Source organism: Magnolia sinica, chromosome 3 (assembly GCF_029962835.1).
Source record: "Magnolia sinica isolate HGM2019 chromosome 3, MsV1, whole genome shotgun sequence".
Taxonomy (NCBI): domain Eukaryota; kingdom Viridiplantae; phylum Streptophyta; class Magnoliopsida; order Magnoliales; family Magnoliaceae; genus Magnolia; species Magnolia sinica.
The window spans coordinates 13,201,476-13,216,915 of record NC_080575.1 but is presented as its reverse complement, the minus strand read 5'-3'; the positions used below and the strand labels follow the sequence as shown (position 1 = coordinate 13,216,915).

The following is a 15,440-nucleotide window of genomic DNA, read 5'->3' as shown; positions in this document are numbered from 1 at the left end:
AGTCCATCTAATGACTGAATTAGAATGATTCTAGGTGACATACAATACATGATAGGAACAATCGGATGGAACATATACTAGATTGGCATGTGGTGGGAGAGTAGGATTCAGATGGTTTCTCTCGCTAATAACAATAGTTCTTTTCCAAGAAGAAGAATGTTGGTGCAGTCCATTTTAGCAAGCTTGGGTTCACGTTGTTCAGAAAGAGGAGACAATGCTAATAATGCTTGAAGTTTTGACCTATTTCAAACCAATTCTAAGTATCAATGAGGTATCAGGCGATATTATTCGCATCATAGGTCAGCGATACGATACCGTAAAGGAATACAATGTTGGAGTGATAGTCCCTTGATATACGTTGATACACCACACTCTGACAGCTTAAGCTTTTAGAGTAAATGGTTGTTTGACATGGTATCAAAGCAGAAGGTCCTATGTTCGAATCTTGAGAGCAACAAATATGCCTTGCTAATATATTATTCTCCCATGAGGGGTCAGGAAAATTAGGTCCGACCCATGGACCGGGAAATCAAGCGCGGCCTATTTATGGTGTGAGTGTCCCTCCACCCTTGTTAGTATGTTCCCGTGCGGAGTTCCCACCCTACACGTGCGTGGGGTCTGTGACTCGGTGGCATTGCCACTTAGGCCACCCATCCATAGCTAGATTGAGACTTTTGTCCCTCCACCCTTGTTAGTATGATCCTTATCTGTCACTAAACCATTATACTGTGATATCTGTGAATTGTCTAAACATCATCGTGCTATGTTTCCTCCTAGCTCTTCTGGGAAGAAAACTCAACCTTTTCTTCTGGTTCACTTGGATGTCTGGGGACCAGCTCCGGTTACCTCGACTTTTGGATTTAGATATTTTGTTACCTTTATTGATGATTATTCACGCATGACTTGGACTTATTTTTTGAAATCTAAAAGTGAAGTGTTTGATGCGTTTAAAGTATTTTCTCATAAAGTGTGCACTCAATTTCATTGTTCCATCAAATCCCTCCATTCTGGTAATGGAGGGGAATACATGTCTACTGCCTTTCTGTCCTTCTTGCAGGAACGTCGTATTTTGTCGAGGACGTCATGTGCTCGCACACTCAACAAAATGGTATTGCCGAACGAAAGAATCGTCATCTTCTTGACGTTGCTCGCACCCTTCTGCTTGGTATGCATCTACCTAAGCATTTTTGGAGTGATGCTCTCCTAACTGTTACTTTTCTTATTAATCGTATACCCTCACGTATCTTGTGTTACAAATCTTCATTTACTATATTGTATCCTCATGATAATCCATTTCCTCTACCACCTATAAGTTTTTGGTTGCACATGCTTTGTTCAAATTTTGGATGGAAGTAATGATAAACTTAGCCCCAGGGCAATTAAATGTGTCTTTCTAGGGTATACTTGGAGTCAGAAAGGGTATAAATGCTTTGACCCATTGACTCGCAAGAAATATGTCTCTGCCGATGTAACCTTCTTTGAGGATATTTCTTTTCTCTCCGCTCCAGGCCAATCCCTCTGTGATCCTCTTACGAGTTAGGGGGAGTATGACTCTTATCCTCTTTCCACTAGTGATCATGGGAAAACTCCTCTCCCCTCTATTCATCATCCTGTTGGTGATATGGGTGAGCCTAAGCCTCTGCAAGTGTATCATTGTCGAGATAAATCTTCACACGCTCAGCCATCCACCCTTCCGCTCACTTTGGATGTTGGCTCAGGTGACTCTCCTTCCTCGAGTTTAGATATTTCCAGTGCCTTGCGCAAAGGGTCACGATCTTGTACTCAACACCCCATTAGTAATTTCGTTTCATATGATCATCTTTCACCTTCTTTTTAGTCGTTTGCGGCTTCCCTTTCATCACAGACTATTCCTAGATCTCTCTCACATGCTCTTCAAAGTCCTGATTGGACGAAGGCGATGATAGAAGAAATGTCTGCTCTTGAGAATAATCATACTTGGGACCTTGTGCCACTTCCTTTAGGCCATAAACCTATTGGCTGTTGATGGGTTTATACGATCAAGTTTCTTCCAAATGGCTCAATTAATTACTATAAAGCTCGTCTTGTTGCTAAGGGTTACACACAGACTCATGGTGTGGATTACTTTGAGACATTCTCTCCGGTGGCTAATCTAACTCGATTCGCGTTGTGCTCTCCTTGGCCGTTAATTTATCATGGCCCTTGTTTCAGCTTGATATTAAGAATGCATTTCTCCATGGGGATCTTGCAGAGGAAGTTTACATGCATCAACCTCTTGGCTTTGTTGCTTCTCATAACCTTGCACTTGTATGCCGGTTGAAGGAGGCTCTTTATGGACTCAAACAATCCCCACGTGCATGGTTCAAAAAATTTAGTCAGGCTCTCTTGGAGTTTAGCTTTGTTCGTAGTCATGCCGATCATTCTCTCTTTATATGTCGACGATCAATGGGCATCATGGTTCTCATTGTCTATGTGGATGATATTGTTCTGTCTGGTAGTGATTCTGCTGGAATGAGGGAGGTCAAAGATTTTTTGAAGACCAAGTTTGAGATCAAGGATCTTGGTCCTCTTCGCTACTTCCTCGGAATTGAAGTTGCTTGCTCATCATCCAGATTGGTCTTGTTAAAACGAAAATATGTGCTCGATCTTCTAATGGAGACCGGCATGTTAGGGTGCAAGCCTGCTACCACTCCCATGGATACTTCACAGAAGCTTCGACTAGATGATGGTGCTCTCCTCACTGATCCCGAGATGTATCGACGACTTGTAGGCCGGCTTATTTACCTGATTATTACTTGCCCAGATCTCTCATTTGCGGTGGGGGTTGTTAGCCAATTCATGCAAGCTCCCCGTACTTCCCATCTCACGGCTGTCTATCGCATACTTCGGTATTTAAAATCAACCCCGAGTCTTGGCCTCCGCTTTCAGTTGCATGGTCATCTTCATCTTTCTGGCTATTCCGATGCTGATTGTGCAGGTAGTACTTTTGATCGCCGCTCTACATCTGGCTTCTGTACCTTCCTAGGTGGCAATCTTATAACCTGGAAGAGCAAAAAGCAGCCAGTTGTTGCCTGGTCCTCGGCTGAAGCAGAATATCGTGCTATGGCTCATGTGACGTGTGAACTCGTGTGGCTTCGCAACCTTCTTAAAGAACTTGGCTATCCTCCTTCGGATCCTGTTCCTCTTCACTGTGACAACCAAGCGGCCATCCATATTGCTCGTAATCCAGTTTTCCACGAGCGAACCAAGCATATTGAGGTCGACTGTGACTTTATTCGGGAGAAAATCGCTTCTAAGGAAATCGTCACTCCTATTGTTCGATCTGGAGATCAACTTGCTGATGTTCTTACAAAGTCCTTGAGTCGAGATGCTCTTCATCGTGTTCGTGACAAGTTGGGCATGATCAACATCTATGCTCCAACTTGAGGGGGAGTATAGAGAATGCTAGTGTATTGTGTATGTGGTTAGTGGTGGTTAGTGGCCCCTTTTAGTGTAAGTGCATGTGCACACTTCCCTCTTCTCCTGCGGTGTACTATATGCTTTATTATAATAAAATATTATGTGTTAGGGCAAGTAAGCCTAACACAACATCTCTCCCAAACTCTCCTTCTTCTTCTTCTCTCTCAATATTTTCCTCTCTTCTTCACATTATCATCATCAAATCATTCTCTACTTACAAAAGATACATTGTACGGATGATATCATTATCTTAAAGGAATTAAAATAAAAAATAAAAAATCATTGTATAGATGATATCATCATCGATGCATGCAAATATATCGTGTTGTTCAATTTATCGTGAATGTCATGAATGCAAGGTGGGAAGCTCCAATAGCTATGAGATGGTTTCTGCAGTTAATAAACATAAATTCACTTTGAAATATAGTCGTCCATGATATACGCAGATGCACTTCGAAATAGGTAATAGTCCATATAGGGAACAAAGACAACAGAATAACATGTTTCCATAAATGCCTTTTGACAGTAATGGCATCCACATTAAAGTTCAAAACTAGGGAAATGAGTACCTTCAGCCATCTCCATGCAATTTCACGCCCCTCCCTACTTATTCCTGCAAGCCCATAAATGACATCCTGACTTCGGACCTGAAATTATTTACAAATACCTTCACTAAGGAAATTCATGGGAAATTACTAGGATAACACTTACGGCTCAACAAGAAGAACAAACTGACATACCTCAGAGGACAACAAAAAGTTCAGAGCTTCGAGGACAATATCTGGATCGGGACAAGATGCCAGTGAACCTACAAAGAATGATATGAGAGATTATCCCCCAGAAGTAAAATGGACCCAAGCAATTTCCTTCAAATTCATATAGGTCTTGACATACTTAGAATGCGCATTTTCTCTTGGCTTAGATCAGTCTCTCTATAAACTTTTCGAAGACATTCATATCCAGATCTGTTTGATGTTGTGACGGTCTGCATTACAGCAACATATGCCGCCTACAAATACATTGGACAATGACATCAACAGGCACATGCAAATGGTGATATAAAGATTGAATCTATGTATTTCAATTCGACCAACCTTTCTTGTGTCAGCAGGGAGTAGTGATGTATTTCTGTCATCTACAAATGTGTAAAACCGTCTCACTGCTTCAGTTTGTGTTATGTCATGCCCAAATAGGGCAAGTGCAGTCAATAGCTCCCCTCTCAACATTGCATCCAAGTGGCTCTCACCAGAATTGGGTTGCCAACCTAACTTCCTGCATACAAAGTCCATCAGGAACCATTTCAAGGATGGAAAATATAAAGAATAAACAAAGGGATTTAATGCTACAACAGTCACAGCAACTACTAATAGGAACCAAGTTAAAACAACACAACATTGTTCCAAAATACATTAGGAGGTATTATCAGTAAAAGAAAAAATATATATACTTTAGAATGTACTGACTAGATAAAAAGGAAACAGACAAGCACACAAATATGCAATCATACATTTATAAGATACCTCATTTTGGCTTCTTCCAGGTTTTGTATCATTTGGATGAAGAAACCATTCTAAAGACAATAATAACACCTTTTTATTATTTGTCTATGACAGAACTACAGCGGACCTATCGTTAGAGTGTAACAGAAATAGCTAAGGGAATCTCTGACAAGGTTTTGTTGCTGCAGTTCACTTTCCTTTTTTCTCCATCAGTTAGAGAAGCTGGTAGAAGCATCGCCCTTTCCTTTTCCTTTTTTTCTCCCATTTTTGCTTGTTCTCTTTTTCAGTGCTCAGAAGAACCTGAGGAAGAAGCTTTTTGAGGTGGACGAAGTTTTTCTAGGTTTTGATCTTAACTTGTCACTCATTAAGTATCTTGATTCAAGTTCAACGATGGTGGTAACTGGTACCAGCAGAAAAACATGCCTATAGGATTCCCGTATTTAAGCACCATGCAGAAGGGTGACCAATATTTCTCAACAGGTTAGTTAATATTCCTCTGGGATTAGAAAAAGAGCAGAAAATGTGTTCATTTTGTTCATATCCCTGAAGTTGGCATCAATTGTTTTTTGACTGAGATAGTTGTTGTCAATGTGCTTTCTACAACAACAAGTAAGATCGTTGTTAATATCTTTCTGAGGCTGTTCCTCATTTCCTGGAAGTTCACATGATTCAGGCTTTAGTTGCGCGAAGCATGCAGAGAAGCAGCAACAGATTCAGGTGTGGGAGCGAGAAGGTGTCTGTTTCAAAGTGTTAGCAAGTAAATCCAACTAGGAAGCGGAAGCAGGAGCACGAACAAGAGTCCAAGGCAGGAACAGCGTTAGTTAGAAGGATTCTGCAACTAATTCAGGCTACAGATTTCTGATTCTGCATTTGGAGTTCGGTTTGGCGCTTACCATTTTGGAATGGGGATTTCAGGTCATGTAACAGGAATTGGGAGATTTTTTCGGGCTTTGATGTGAATTTTGTTAGAAAAAGAAGTCTGATTACAACTGAGGGAGAGAATCTCCAAATAGAAAGGCTTGGGGGTAGCACCTATTGACTGTACATGTGGCATGGCACCCTCTTTTAGTCATATTGTGGGTCACAGCTCACTTCCCTTCTATTCTTCTCTCTCCCCTCTGCTCCTTTCTTATTCCACATTTGACCTCTAAAGTTTACATAGTATCAGAGTGATCTCATCCAAGATCTCACCTTTCTTCTCTTTTCAATGTATACAATTTTCACCTTTTCTTTTATGTTTTTGTTGTTGAAACCAGATCTGCTGAGGCTGGTTTCCTTTTAGGAGATCTCATTTTTTTCCTCCCGGTATGCAGAAATCATGTCGGTTGTCTTCATTAGAAGAAGTATTAGTGTGGCAAGCATGGTCCGGTTGATTCAAAGTGCTCCTCTATAATTACCGGTGCAGGAGCAGGTGTGTCATGTAGCTATAGTGTGATGGCCACATGACTGAATTTGGTTCTGACAGCCAATTGACAGCTTGTTTCAATAGTCAAGTAATTAGAGCTGTCCCCAGCAGCACATTCTTCATTGAAGTGTTTCTGGCAGCTTGTTAACATCAGCCCTTCTTCTATTTTATTTTATTTTATTTTATTTTAATATTGAGGTATCTCTGGCAGCTCATTGACAGCATGTTTTCGATTGGCAGTATCTCTGGCAGCTTAGCCTGCTTTTCATTGGAAGTGTTTCTTGCAGCCCATTGACAGCCTGTTTTCCATTGGTGGTATTTCTCTAGCAGCTCTGTGGCAGCACTTTTTGATTTGAGGTGTTACCGGAAACTCGTTTTCAACATAAGTTGCATGTTTCAGTATTGGAATGATTTAAATGTTATTATAGAGGGAAAAGTTGACAATAAGGTTATGGTGTTCAACCCATCAGATATTCCTCAGAATCAGATGACTTCGGTCAAATGAAATGGATAAAACCATCAACGATGGTAAATCTGTGCCACTTTTCCTAACTGCGAATGGGAAACTACAGTATTTAACTTCTGATAAACTGTAGGAAGGAGGTAGTATTTAGGCTTAAAGGGCTGTTTGCTGTGAGGGATTTTGGGCATGGATTCAGGAAATCCACGAATTTCAAATCTCCTCTATGTTCTTTTGTTGGGGATTTGTTAAATCCTTGGATTTCTAATCTCCCCTGATTTTTTTATTATTATTATTTATTTTTTTTTGAGAGATGAATCAAATTTATTAGGGCCAAAAGCCAGACAAAAGAAAAATAAAATAAAATAATATATATAACAGAAAAACAACAGAGAACAAGAGAGAAAGAAAAGAACTAACCACAGAGATCCAACTTCTATAGAAAGAACTACCCAAACAGAACAAACTCAGGGAACCCATTTCCTGATATACAAGAAAGTCCCATTACAAGATCTCCCCTCACCCCCATAAATCCATGGATCTCTCCTCAAATTCACTGTCTCATTTACCTGATCCCATACACGGCCAAAGTGAATTCTAGAAAGTGCCCAGATTATGACCCGATTGTTGAATAGTATGGAACTTTAGCGACTAACTTTGTGTTTTTGGACACCACAACATTGAGGATTCTTTGGAGTGAAATCTATTCTTCATATACGAAAATCTCATGTATTTGCTACTTGTTTCAGGAGATAACTGCATTACATGAGGGTGATAAGAATCTTGGGTGGAGTTAAATATGTATCAACCCCTAACTACTGAATTGGAGAAACAGGGCAGCAATATGAAGAGCTTCAGGTTCCTAAATTTTTAACTGGTCTTAGTTTTGAGTGTGAACCCTTTGGAGCTCAGATCTTGGGGGTGGAGATACCCATCCTTGGATTAAGTGACGCACACACAACACGTGTGGCTCTCTACTATTGGAAGAGGTGACAGGTCTTCTCTTGTTACCACTGTTGGCAAAGGTGATAACAATCATGGAGGATGTGGTGTCATGCTGGTGGCCATGAGTCAGGGGGAGCCGCAGACTCCGGAAGTGCATCTGTTGTGGTTTCAATAATCATACCGTTTAATTGGTAAACCATCATGGGCTAACCAGGCACGTCTCTGTAAGAAGTAATGATGTTCAATCTGTTGGATCTGTCTCCTCTCAACTGCTGCGAAGTACTAATTGTGACTTGGTTGCTCTCATCTGTAATGACTAATGAATACTTTTAAGTTATTGAAGGGAAAACAGACTTCCTACAATGGTCCTTCCCCTCCCTTCGCTGCCTCGTTTGTGAACACAGACAATTTTTCTTGCTTCCAAACATTTAGCTCCATGGATCATTGACTCAGGAGCATCTAATCATATAACTAGAGATTCTAGTCCATTTTATATTCTTAACAAATCAATTTAGAATGCTTCAGCTGCCCTAGTTCATGGTACCATATCTAAAATACATGGACTAGGTAGTACTCATCTGAGCTTCTCTATATCATTGTCATCGATTCTGTATATTCCACAGTTTCTAATTAGCCTAATGTTTATCTATTAGGAAACTCTCACAGCCACTGAGTTGTTCTATTACATTTTAATTTTATCCCTCCTATTGTGCATTTTAGGGTCTAAATCCACGGAAGAAAATTGGTGGAGGTGTCTGGTGGACTTCATTATCTAGATCGAGGGTCAGTTAGAGTTGCCTTGCATGCAAGTATCTCCCCCATCAGTGGCACTGCTGGCCAGGTCGTTCATCATTAAATAATGGAAGATATCTTCCATCATTGTCCCATCCTTGAAGGCCTACGCATGAATTTAAAGGTCGGGCTGGCTCTACTAATGGTGGAGGTAACAGGTCTGCTCTTGTTACCTCAATTGGCAGTGGTGACAAGAATCATAGAGGATGCAGTGGCTGTGCTTGTGGTGATGAGTTAAGGTGAGGCGCTGGACTGTGGAAGTGCTCCCATTGTGGTTTCAAACTTTCAATAATCATATCGTTTAAACTTTTTATGATAAACCATCATGTGCCAACTATTCATATATCTCTAAAGATGCAAAATGAATGGTGTTTGATCTGTTGGTCCTATCACCTCTCAGCAGCCACAAAGTACTAATGGTGACTTAGTTACTCTCACTTGAGTAATATTTTACTTACTAAAAGGCTAGTAGACTTTCAAAGAATGCTCCCTTTCCCGCTGCTGGTACACGTCCATGAACATAGGTATATGGTTTGTCTTGCTTTCCAACAGTTAGCACTGTGGATAATTGACCAGGGAGCATCTACTCATATGGCTTGAGGTTCTAGTTTCCGGTTCTTAACAAATCAATTTTCAAAGCTTCTGTTACCCCAGTTGATGGACAATTCTTGTGAATCAGGATGGATGGAGATCTCGAAGAGTTAGAATTTTCACCTTCAAATCTTACAGATGTATATTAGCACAATCATGGTGCCATTGGAACAATTTTACATGTGAAGGTCCAAGAGAAGAACCAAAGACATAAAAAGTGATTAGCACTTCTCTTGTAAGGTTGATATGAAGCATTTTTAAGTTTTTACTCAAAGTGAATAAAAATGCACGTCTATTAACTCAATATCTATTGAGAGGTACAACAGTACAAGTTCCTCTAGTGCTCAATTGAGCTTCCAACCCAAGAAAAGAGGGTGTCCCAATGAAAAACAAGGAATAGTCCATTTTCTTAGAGTGCATGTTTAATCTAGAAGAATTGATGGCATTTTTATGCACTGGCATTTCTATATCATTGTTCAGTTATGTTTCAGAGTTTAAAGTGTAAATATCTATGTTTATGTCACAGCCAGGTAACATTCTTTTTCACAGGTCACCTATCCATTTACTAACATCGTACAGCTGGTTTTCAGCCTTCTAAAAGGTTCATATTTTCTTAAGGTTCCACAAGGTGATGGATTTGGTCTCAAACTTCTTAGCTTTAGACCACCAAAACATATAATTATTTATATTGGATCAATCTCCATCCACTTCCAATCACCCATTTGATTCTTCATGCTCGCATAGATGCAATCCTACAGATACTACTTTCGAACCTAGAAAAGGCTATGGTAGCAGGCATGGATGGCTTCCCAATAATGAGGAGATACCATAGAATCTAATACAATAAGGTCTGAGCTCGAATGCCAGAACAACATGAAAAAAGAGCAACTCTACGTTTCATGGTTGAGAATGAAAAGAGTGTCATATGGTCATCAATTGAATCGAAATTGCATTGCATCATTGAGAATAATCTCGAACACTTACCCTGCAGAAAACTGGAGAAGATGGATGAAAAACTGTTTGATGTCATCTGATGATTCAGGAGTGGCATCGGCTACAATCTTCACAATTTCGCTACATATCTGTGGAGCAGGGAAATCAGAAACACAATACTCGAAGGAAAGACTGGGAGAACATTTAAAAAATGGATTGAAACATTACAGTAATCAAGCATGACAGAACGGTATAATCCAGCTCCTCTCTATAAGCATCCATCAAAGAAAGCAAAGAAGACAATGTCTGCTTACAAGCCATACACAGGGCATACGAATCATCCAAAATGCCTGAATTGACAACATTAAGAATGCAAGTTAGCCTCACTACTAAAGGAAAACAGTGGGGAAAATGATGGTGAACAAAGCATATTACCAAATCTATCTGTTGCAGACAGACAGCTGGCCCGTATTGCATATCTAAGTCTGGCTGCAAGTTGATCATCATATTTCACCCGATAGAAACCTGTCTGGTCAATGTTAATTTTATACCAAAAAGGATTTTTCTCATCCCCTTCCCCTGGGTTCCATTCTTCTGTCAAGCTTTCATTGGAAGAACCCACAAGCTCCGATATCTCTAACCTGTCAGATTTAGTTTGCAAAAGGAAATTCTTGCGGGTATCATATGAACCACAACATAATGTAATGGGAACAATCCACTGTCCATCCCCAAGGAGGCCACTTGATAGGAATTGTGACTGCAATCAATAAAACTAATTTAGAAGGAAAATTGAAATGCAAAGATAAAGGAAATACACTAAAATTGCCTGAAATCACACAAAGAATCATGATGTATATTGAAAAAAACACTTCCATGTTTATGCAGCCTAAACAACTACTGAAAAATGCAGAGGAAACATTGTGCTAGAATTATCACATAAACAAGCTGTCAGCAACATCATCTTTCAAAAAAAAAAAAAGGAAATACAGAAAAAGAAAATGAAAAATGCTTTCAGCATCATAGGTTTATTTATGGGCGTTATCAGCACAATTAATGAGGTTTCACCCCATTGAAACAATAAGGTGATGGATGGTGGATAAATGCTTTCCTTATCTACGCATCTATTGTTATGTTTATTGATCTTTTATTAATTTTTCATTACCCTATAGACATGAGACTGGGCATTTCCCCAAAGAAAATGAAAACCACTCTGATGTAATTTTACAGAAAGGGCCCATTTAGATGCATTCATGTAGAAAGGGGTCTCACACCTACTTTTTAGGTGACTCGACGAAAACCAATCTGCTTCTTCAAGTCAGCATTTTAGCACCTAATTTTCGAGAAGGATAGTGAGACGGAATTTGCAAAGTGCACCCAAACAAACATCAAAAACCCTGATCTGGCTCAAAAGGGGGTTTATGCCTCAAATGTCCCTTTGGAGGGTGCATCCTAAGGGGACCCAAGTATGTTATCAGTGTCTCTATGATACCCTGATACTAGTATATGCTAACATATCATGTCAAGACACCATAATATGATACCAGTACTGGATACTACAGGATACTTGTCAGAAATGTTTTACCAAAATCCTATCATATTAGGTGAAAGCCACCTCCTTTATCAGTAAATCAAAGCCACCTTTTACATCTCCAGTTTGTTTGTTGAATTTAAAATGTTGCTTGGCAAGATAGACCCGGACCAATGGTCCTCACCATTAAAGGGAAGAAACAAACTCCTCCAATTGAACCATCATATCATTTGAAGTTAGCCCCATCATGGACTTCTTAAATTATCACCACTAGCAATGTCGTTTGTTCATGTTTATCAATATTTGATGATACCAGTACTGGATACTACAGGATACTTGGCAGAAATGTTTAGCCAAAATCCTATCATATTAGGTGAAAGCCACCTCCTTTATTGGTAAATCAAAACCACCTTTTAAATCTCCAGTTTGTTTGCTGAATTTGAATGTTGTTTGGCAAGATAGACCCAGACCATTGTTCCTCACCATTAAAGGGATGAAACAAGCCACACAGCTGGAGTCTGAACTCCAATCGAACCATCATATCATTCAAAGTTAGTCCCATCATGGACTTCTTAAATTATCACCACTAGCAATGTTGTTTGTTCATATTTATCAATATTTGTCATCCTTCCTAGATCTCCTCAGCACTCAAGTGTGTCATTCCATGATCTCCCGTGAAGTTTCATCTCTCCATCATCTTTGTCAACTCTTACTGCTGTGTTCCCTCCACAATGACCAAGATAGAGTGCTTTTGCACCTTTGTTTTCTTTTTCTGAAGAATGAAGAAAATGAGGGAAGAGCTCTCCTTAAGTTCCGATTTCTGATGTGTGTGGTGTGTCGAATATATCAAAATCTAATGAAGGAGAGACTAAATAATAATATACATCAGACAAAATTAGACTTATGAAAGAGCTCCGCTATCAAACTATTAGATCCTTCTACTTTGCAATTAATTCAAAAGATCATAATTGAGAAATATGTCAGCAAGATACATATTTATAAAACTAGATAATAAGCTTACACAAGGCCTTATCCTGTGGGACCTCTCAAGGTGATGCAGTCTAATGCAAAAGCTGAACATAGGAAGTGCTTGATAGAGAACAGCCACGGGATAGAGACAATGACAAGATGATCCATAAGAAAGGTCCAGAGATGCCCAATTGCTCATGTAACCTTTCACAATTGAAGAGACTACTGCATCTAAGTTAGCTATTACATCTGCAGACTTTGTTACCAAGTTCTACAAATGTCTTTGCTGGTCGTGTAGAGTTGCCTCCACATAAATCCCATGATCACCAAATCTTACCCAAACACAAGTTACACAACCCAACCAGTAGTCACCATTAGAGAGAAACTGATGGAGAGCTAATTGAGATAGTTTGGGCATGTGCTAAGAAAAAAGGAATGGCTCCAGTAAGGGAACTTGACTAGAGTGGAAGCACCTGAAAGAAGAATGAGAGGAAGGCCTAAGAGGATTCAGATGGAAGTTATGAGAAGGGTTATGACACAGCTTTCTCACTTACTCAAGACAAAAGCCTTAGGAACGAATTTTTGGAAAAAATGAAATTGTAAAGCTAACCCAAAATAGCTCAAACACTGCTATGCTAGTAATGAATACATAAGAGAGCTCGAAGATTATAATAATAATAATAACAATAGTTGGAAGTCAAGATCGCTCAAGTTCTGTTTCAACAAACCACCTACTCCATTTTATGCTGTTCTCACTAGTGACAGTCTCTGTCCAGCTCCAAGGAGGAAACCCTCACAACACAAATGAACATATCGAAGCATCTGAACCTACAGGGATTATCAACCAACCCAGATGTCAGCAACTGCAGCACAATTAAAAGGGCCCCTCAACCCACAAATTCACTCTACTAGCGCCTGTTTAGCAAGGGCATCTGCCTCAATATTAGTATCTCTAGGAATTGAGGAGAAGGAGAAGGCATGATCAGAATGAAGATCACTAAACCCTTCTATCATGTATGCTGATCTCTAGGGTACAAAATATGATCCTCCTCTCTCCAACGAAATTGCGTTCAAGGAAACTACTTCGATGCATTTTATTTTATTTTTTTGAAAATCAATGAAAATTTTATTGAAAGTGCTGAGATGGTGCACTGACAACAACCCACTAAGCAAGCCCAATTCAACTCCGAAATCCCAACCAACCCTGAAAACTGAATCAGTGTTCATCCGATACTGTCATCAATCAACTCGTCCATCCAGGCCTGTCCATGGTTCCCAAATGAGCGACCGTCAAAGTTAGCATTATTACAGCCGGCCTATGGGGGCATCCAAGATGTGACTGCCTTTCTATTGTGCGGGCCATAGCTGAAAATTTCCTCTCAATTTCCAAATGGAATAGAGGAGAACCCACTGAACTTAGGGTCAACATTGGCCCAGCTAAGCACCTGCATAGTAATCTTTTTCAGCACTTGATTCACATTGCAAGCCTTGTCTTCACATATACTTGAATTTCTTTCCAAATTCCAACCATATGAGCCACATCACAGCAGGGGCAGACATGCTCCACAACAACTGACCAAGGGGAACCCTTGATGATGCAACCCCCAACTCATGCTAAATTTGGCAAGGATAGAGCTCCGAATTCCTGCCACAAAGGAACAGTGCACAAGCAGATGAACACAAATTCTTCACGGCCAACAACATTGCGGGAAGCTGTTTGGCAAGGCCCACCCCGTACTCTTAAAATGGTCCATGGTCGGTAACTCGTCCTAGCACGCTGACTAGGTCCACCTCCTAGTATACCTAAATTCTTTCATTTGATTTCTGACAAATGTATCTTGTATGCTGTTCAAAAAAAGAAAAAGAAAAAAAAGGAAAGAAAAGAAAAGAAAAGAAAAGAAAAGAAAAGAAAAAGGAAACAAGACATGTATCTTTGACTTGGGCATTTCACATGCACGCACGTAAGGAGTGGCTCAGCCACTTCATAAAGGGGATCATTCTATGTCCATTTACAGAACCAGTTTATTAATGAAATGCAGACTACCATGACTTCATTCTATTGGAGCTTCTAGGTTTCTAGAATGCATCTAAAATCATGTATAATCATCAAAACTTACAAGATAGCCAACAAGCATAGGACTGAATATTTAAGCAGTGTTTTGAAACTTAACTAGAAATGGTACAACACTAGATATTGTAGGGAGACAACAACATATTAGTAAAGCGACTGTCATTTTATGAATTGACCAAATATAAGAAACAGGAAATTGAATAACAAACCTGCTCAAATTCCAAGTTGTTATCATTTAGTTTTACATCGACAACTGGATATCCTTTTTGCTTTGTCCAAGAATTCATTAGCATGGTCACTGGTTCACCAGATTCCTCCTCAAGAACAGCCCATAGGTCTTCTGTCTTTGCATTCGAGCAAGCATATCTTTTTATATACGACGCTAACGATCTCTAGTTAAATGTAAACACAATATATGTCAATCATCATGAGAGAAGGTCCCTAAATATCAGATACCATTTCAAAATAATAGTGCCAAAGGTTTTAAAAAACATTTAAATGATGTAATTAGCAAAACGAAAGAAGCTAAATACATCATGTGTATGAACATTTGTTTGCATTGTTGACATCGTTACAAAATTAGTCAACTAACAAATTCAGCCATTCAACTCCCTGAGATCATCATTGTAGTGATATAGGATTCCCCCTCAAGTAGGTGCATGGATATCTATCAAGCCCTACTTTTAGATTCAAATGAACATCTGTTCGCATTGTTGACATCGTTACAAAATTAGTCAACTAACAAATTCAGTCATTCAAGTTTCTGAGATCATCATTATAGTGATCTAGGATTCCCCATCAAGTAGGTG

The 15,440-nt window shown here is 39.6% G+C and overlaps 1 protein-coding gene across 3 annotated transcripts in view; it reads right to left on the bottom strand.

Annotated features, from left to right (window-relative positions):
• The window catches only part of LOC131239551 (aminopeptidase M1-like), a 66,726-nt gene that overhangs the window by 30,744 nt on the left and 20,542 nt on the right, over window positions 1-15,440 (bottom strand). For 2 of the 3 annotated variants that reach the window (XM_058237310.1, XM_058237309.1), the window contains exons 9-16: window positions 14,841-15,023; window positions 10,499-10,820; window positions 10,292-10,413; window positions 10,115-10,212; window positions 4,533-4,710; window positions 4,333-4,447; window positions 4,179-4,246; window positions 4,008-4,085 (exon numbers count right to left, since the gene is read on the bottom strand). In XM_058237310.1, coding sequence (XP_058093293.1) covers window positions 4,008-4,085; window positions 4,179-4,246; window positions 4,333-4,447; window positions 4,533-4,710; window positions 10,115-10,212; window positions 10,292-10,413; window positions 10,499-10,820; window positions 14,841-15,023 — 1,164 coding nt within the window. The remainder of the gene's footprint in view (window positions 1-4,007; window positions 4,086-4,178; window positions 4,247-4,332; window positions 4,448-4,532; window positions 4,711-10,114; window positions 10,213-10,291; window positions 10,414-10,498; window positions 10,821-14,840; window positions 15,024-15,440) is intronic. The other variant, XM_058237311.1, reaches the window with a different exon arrangement.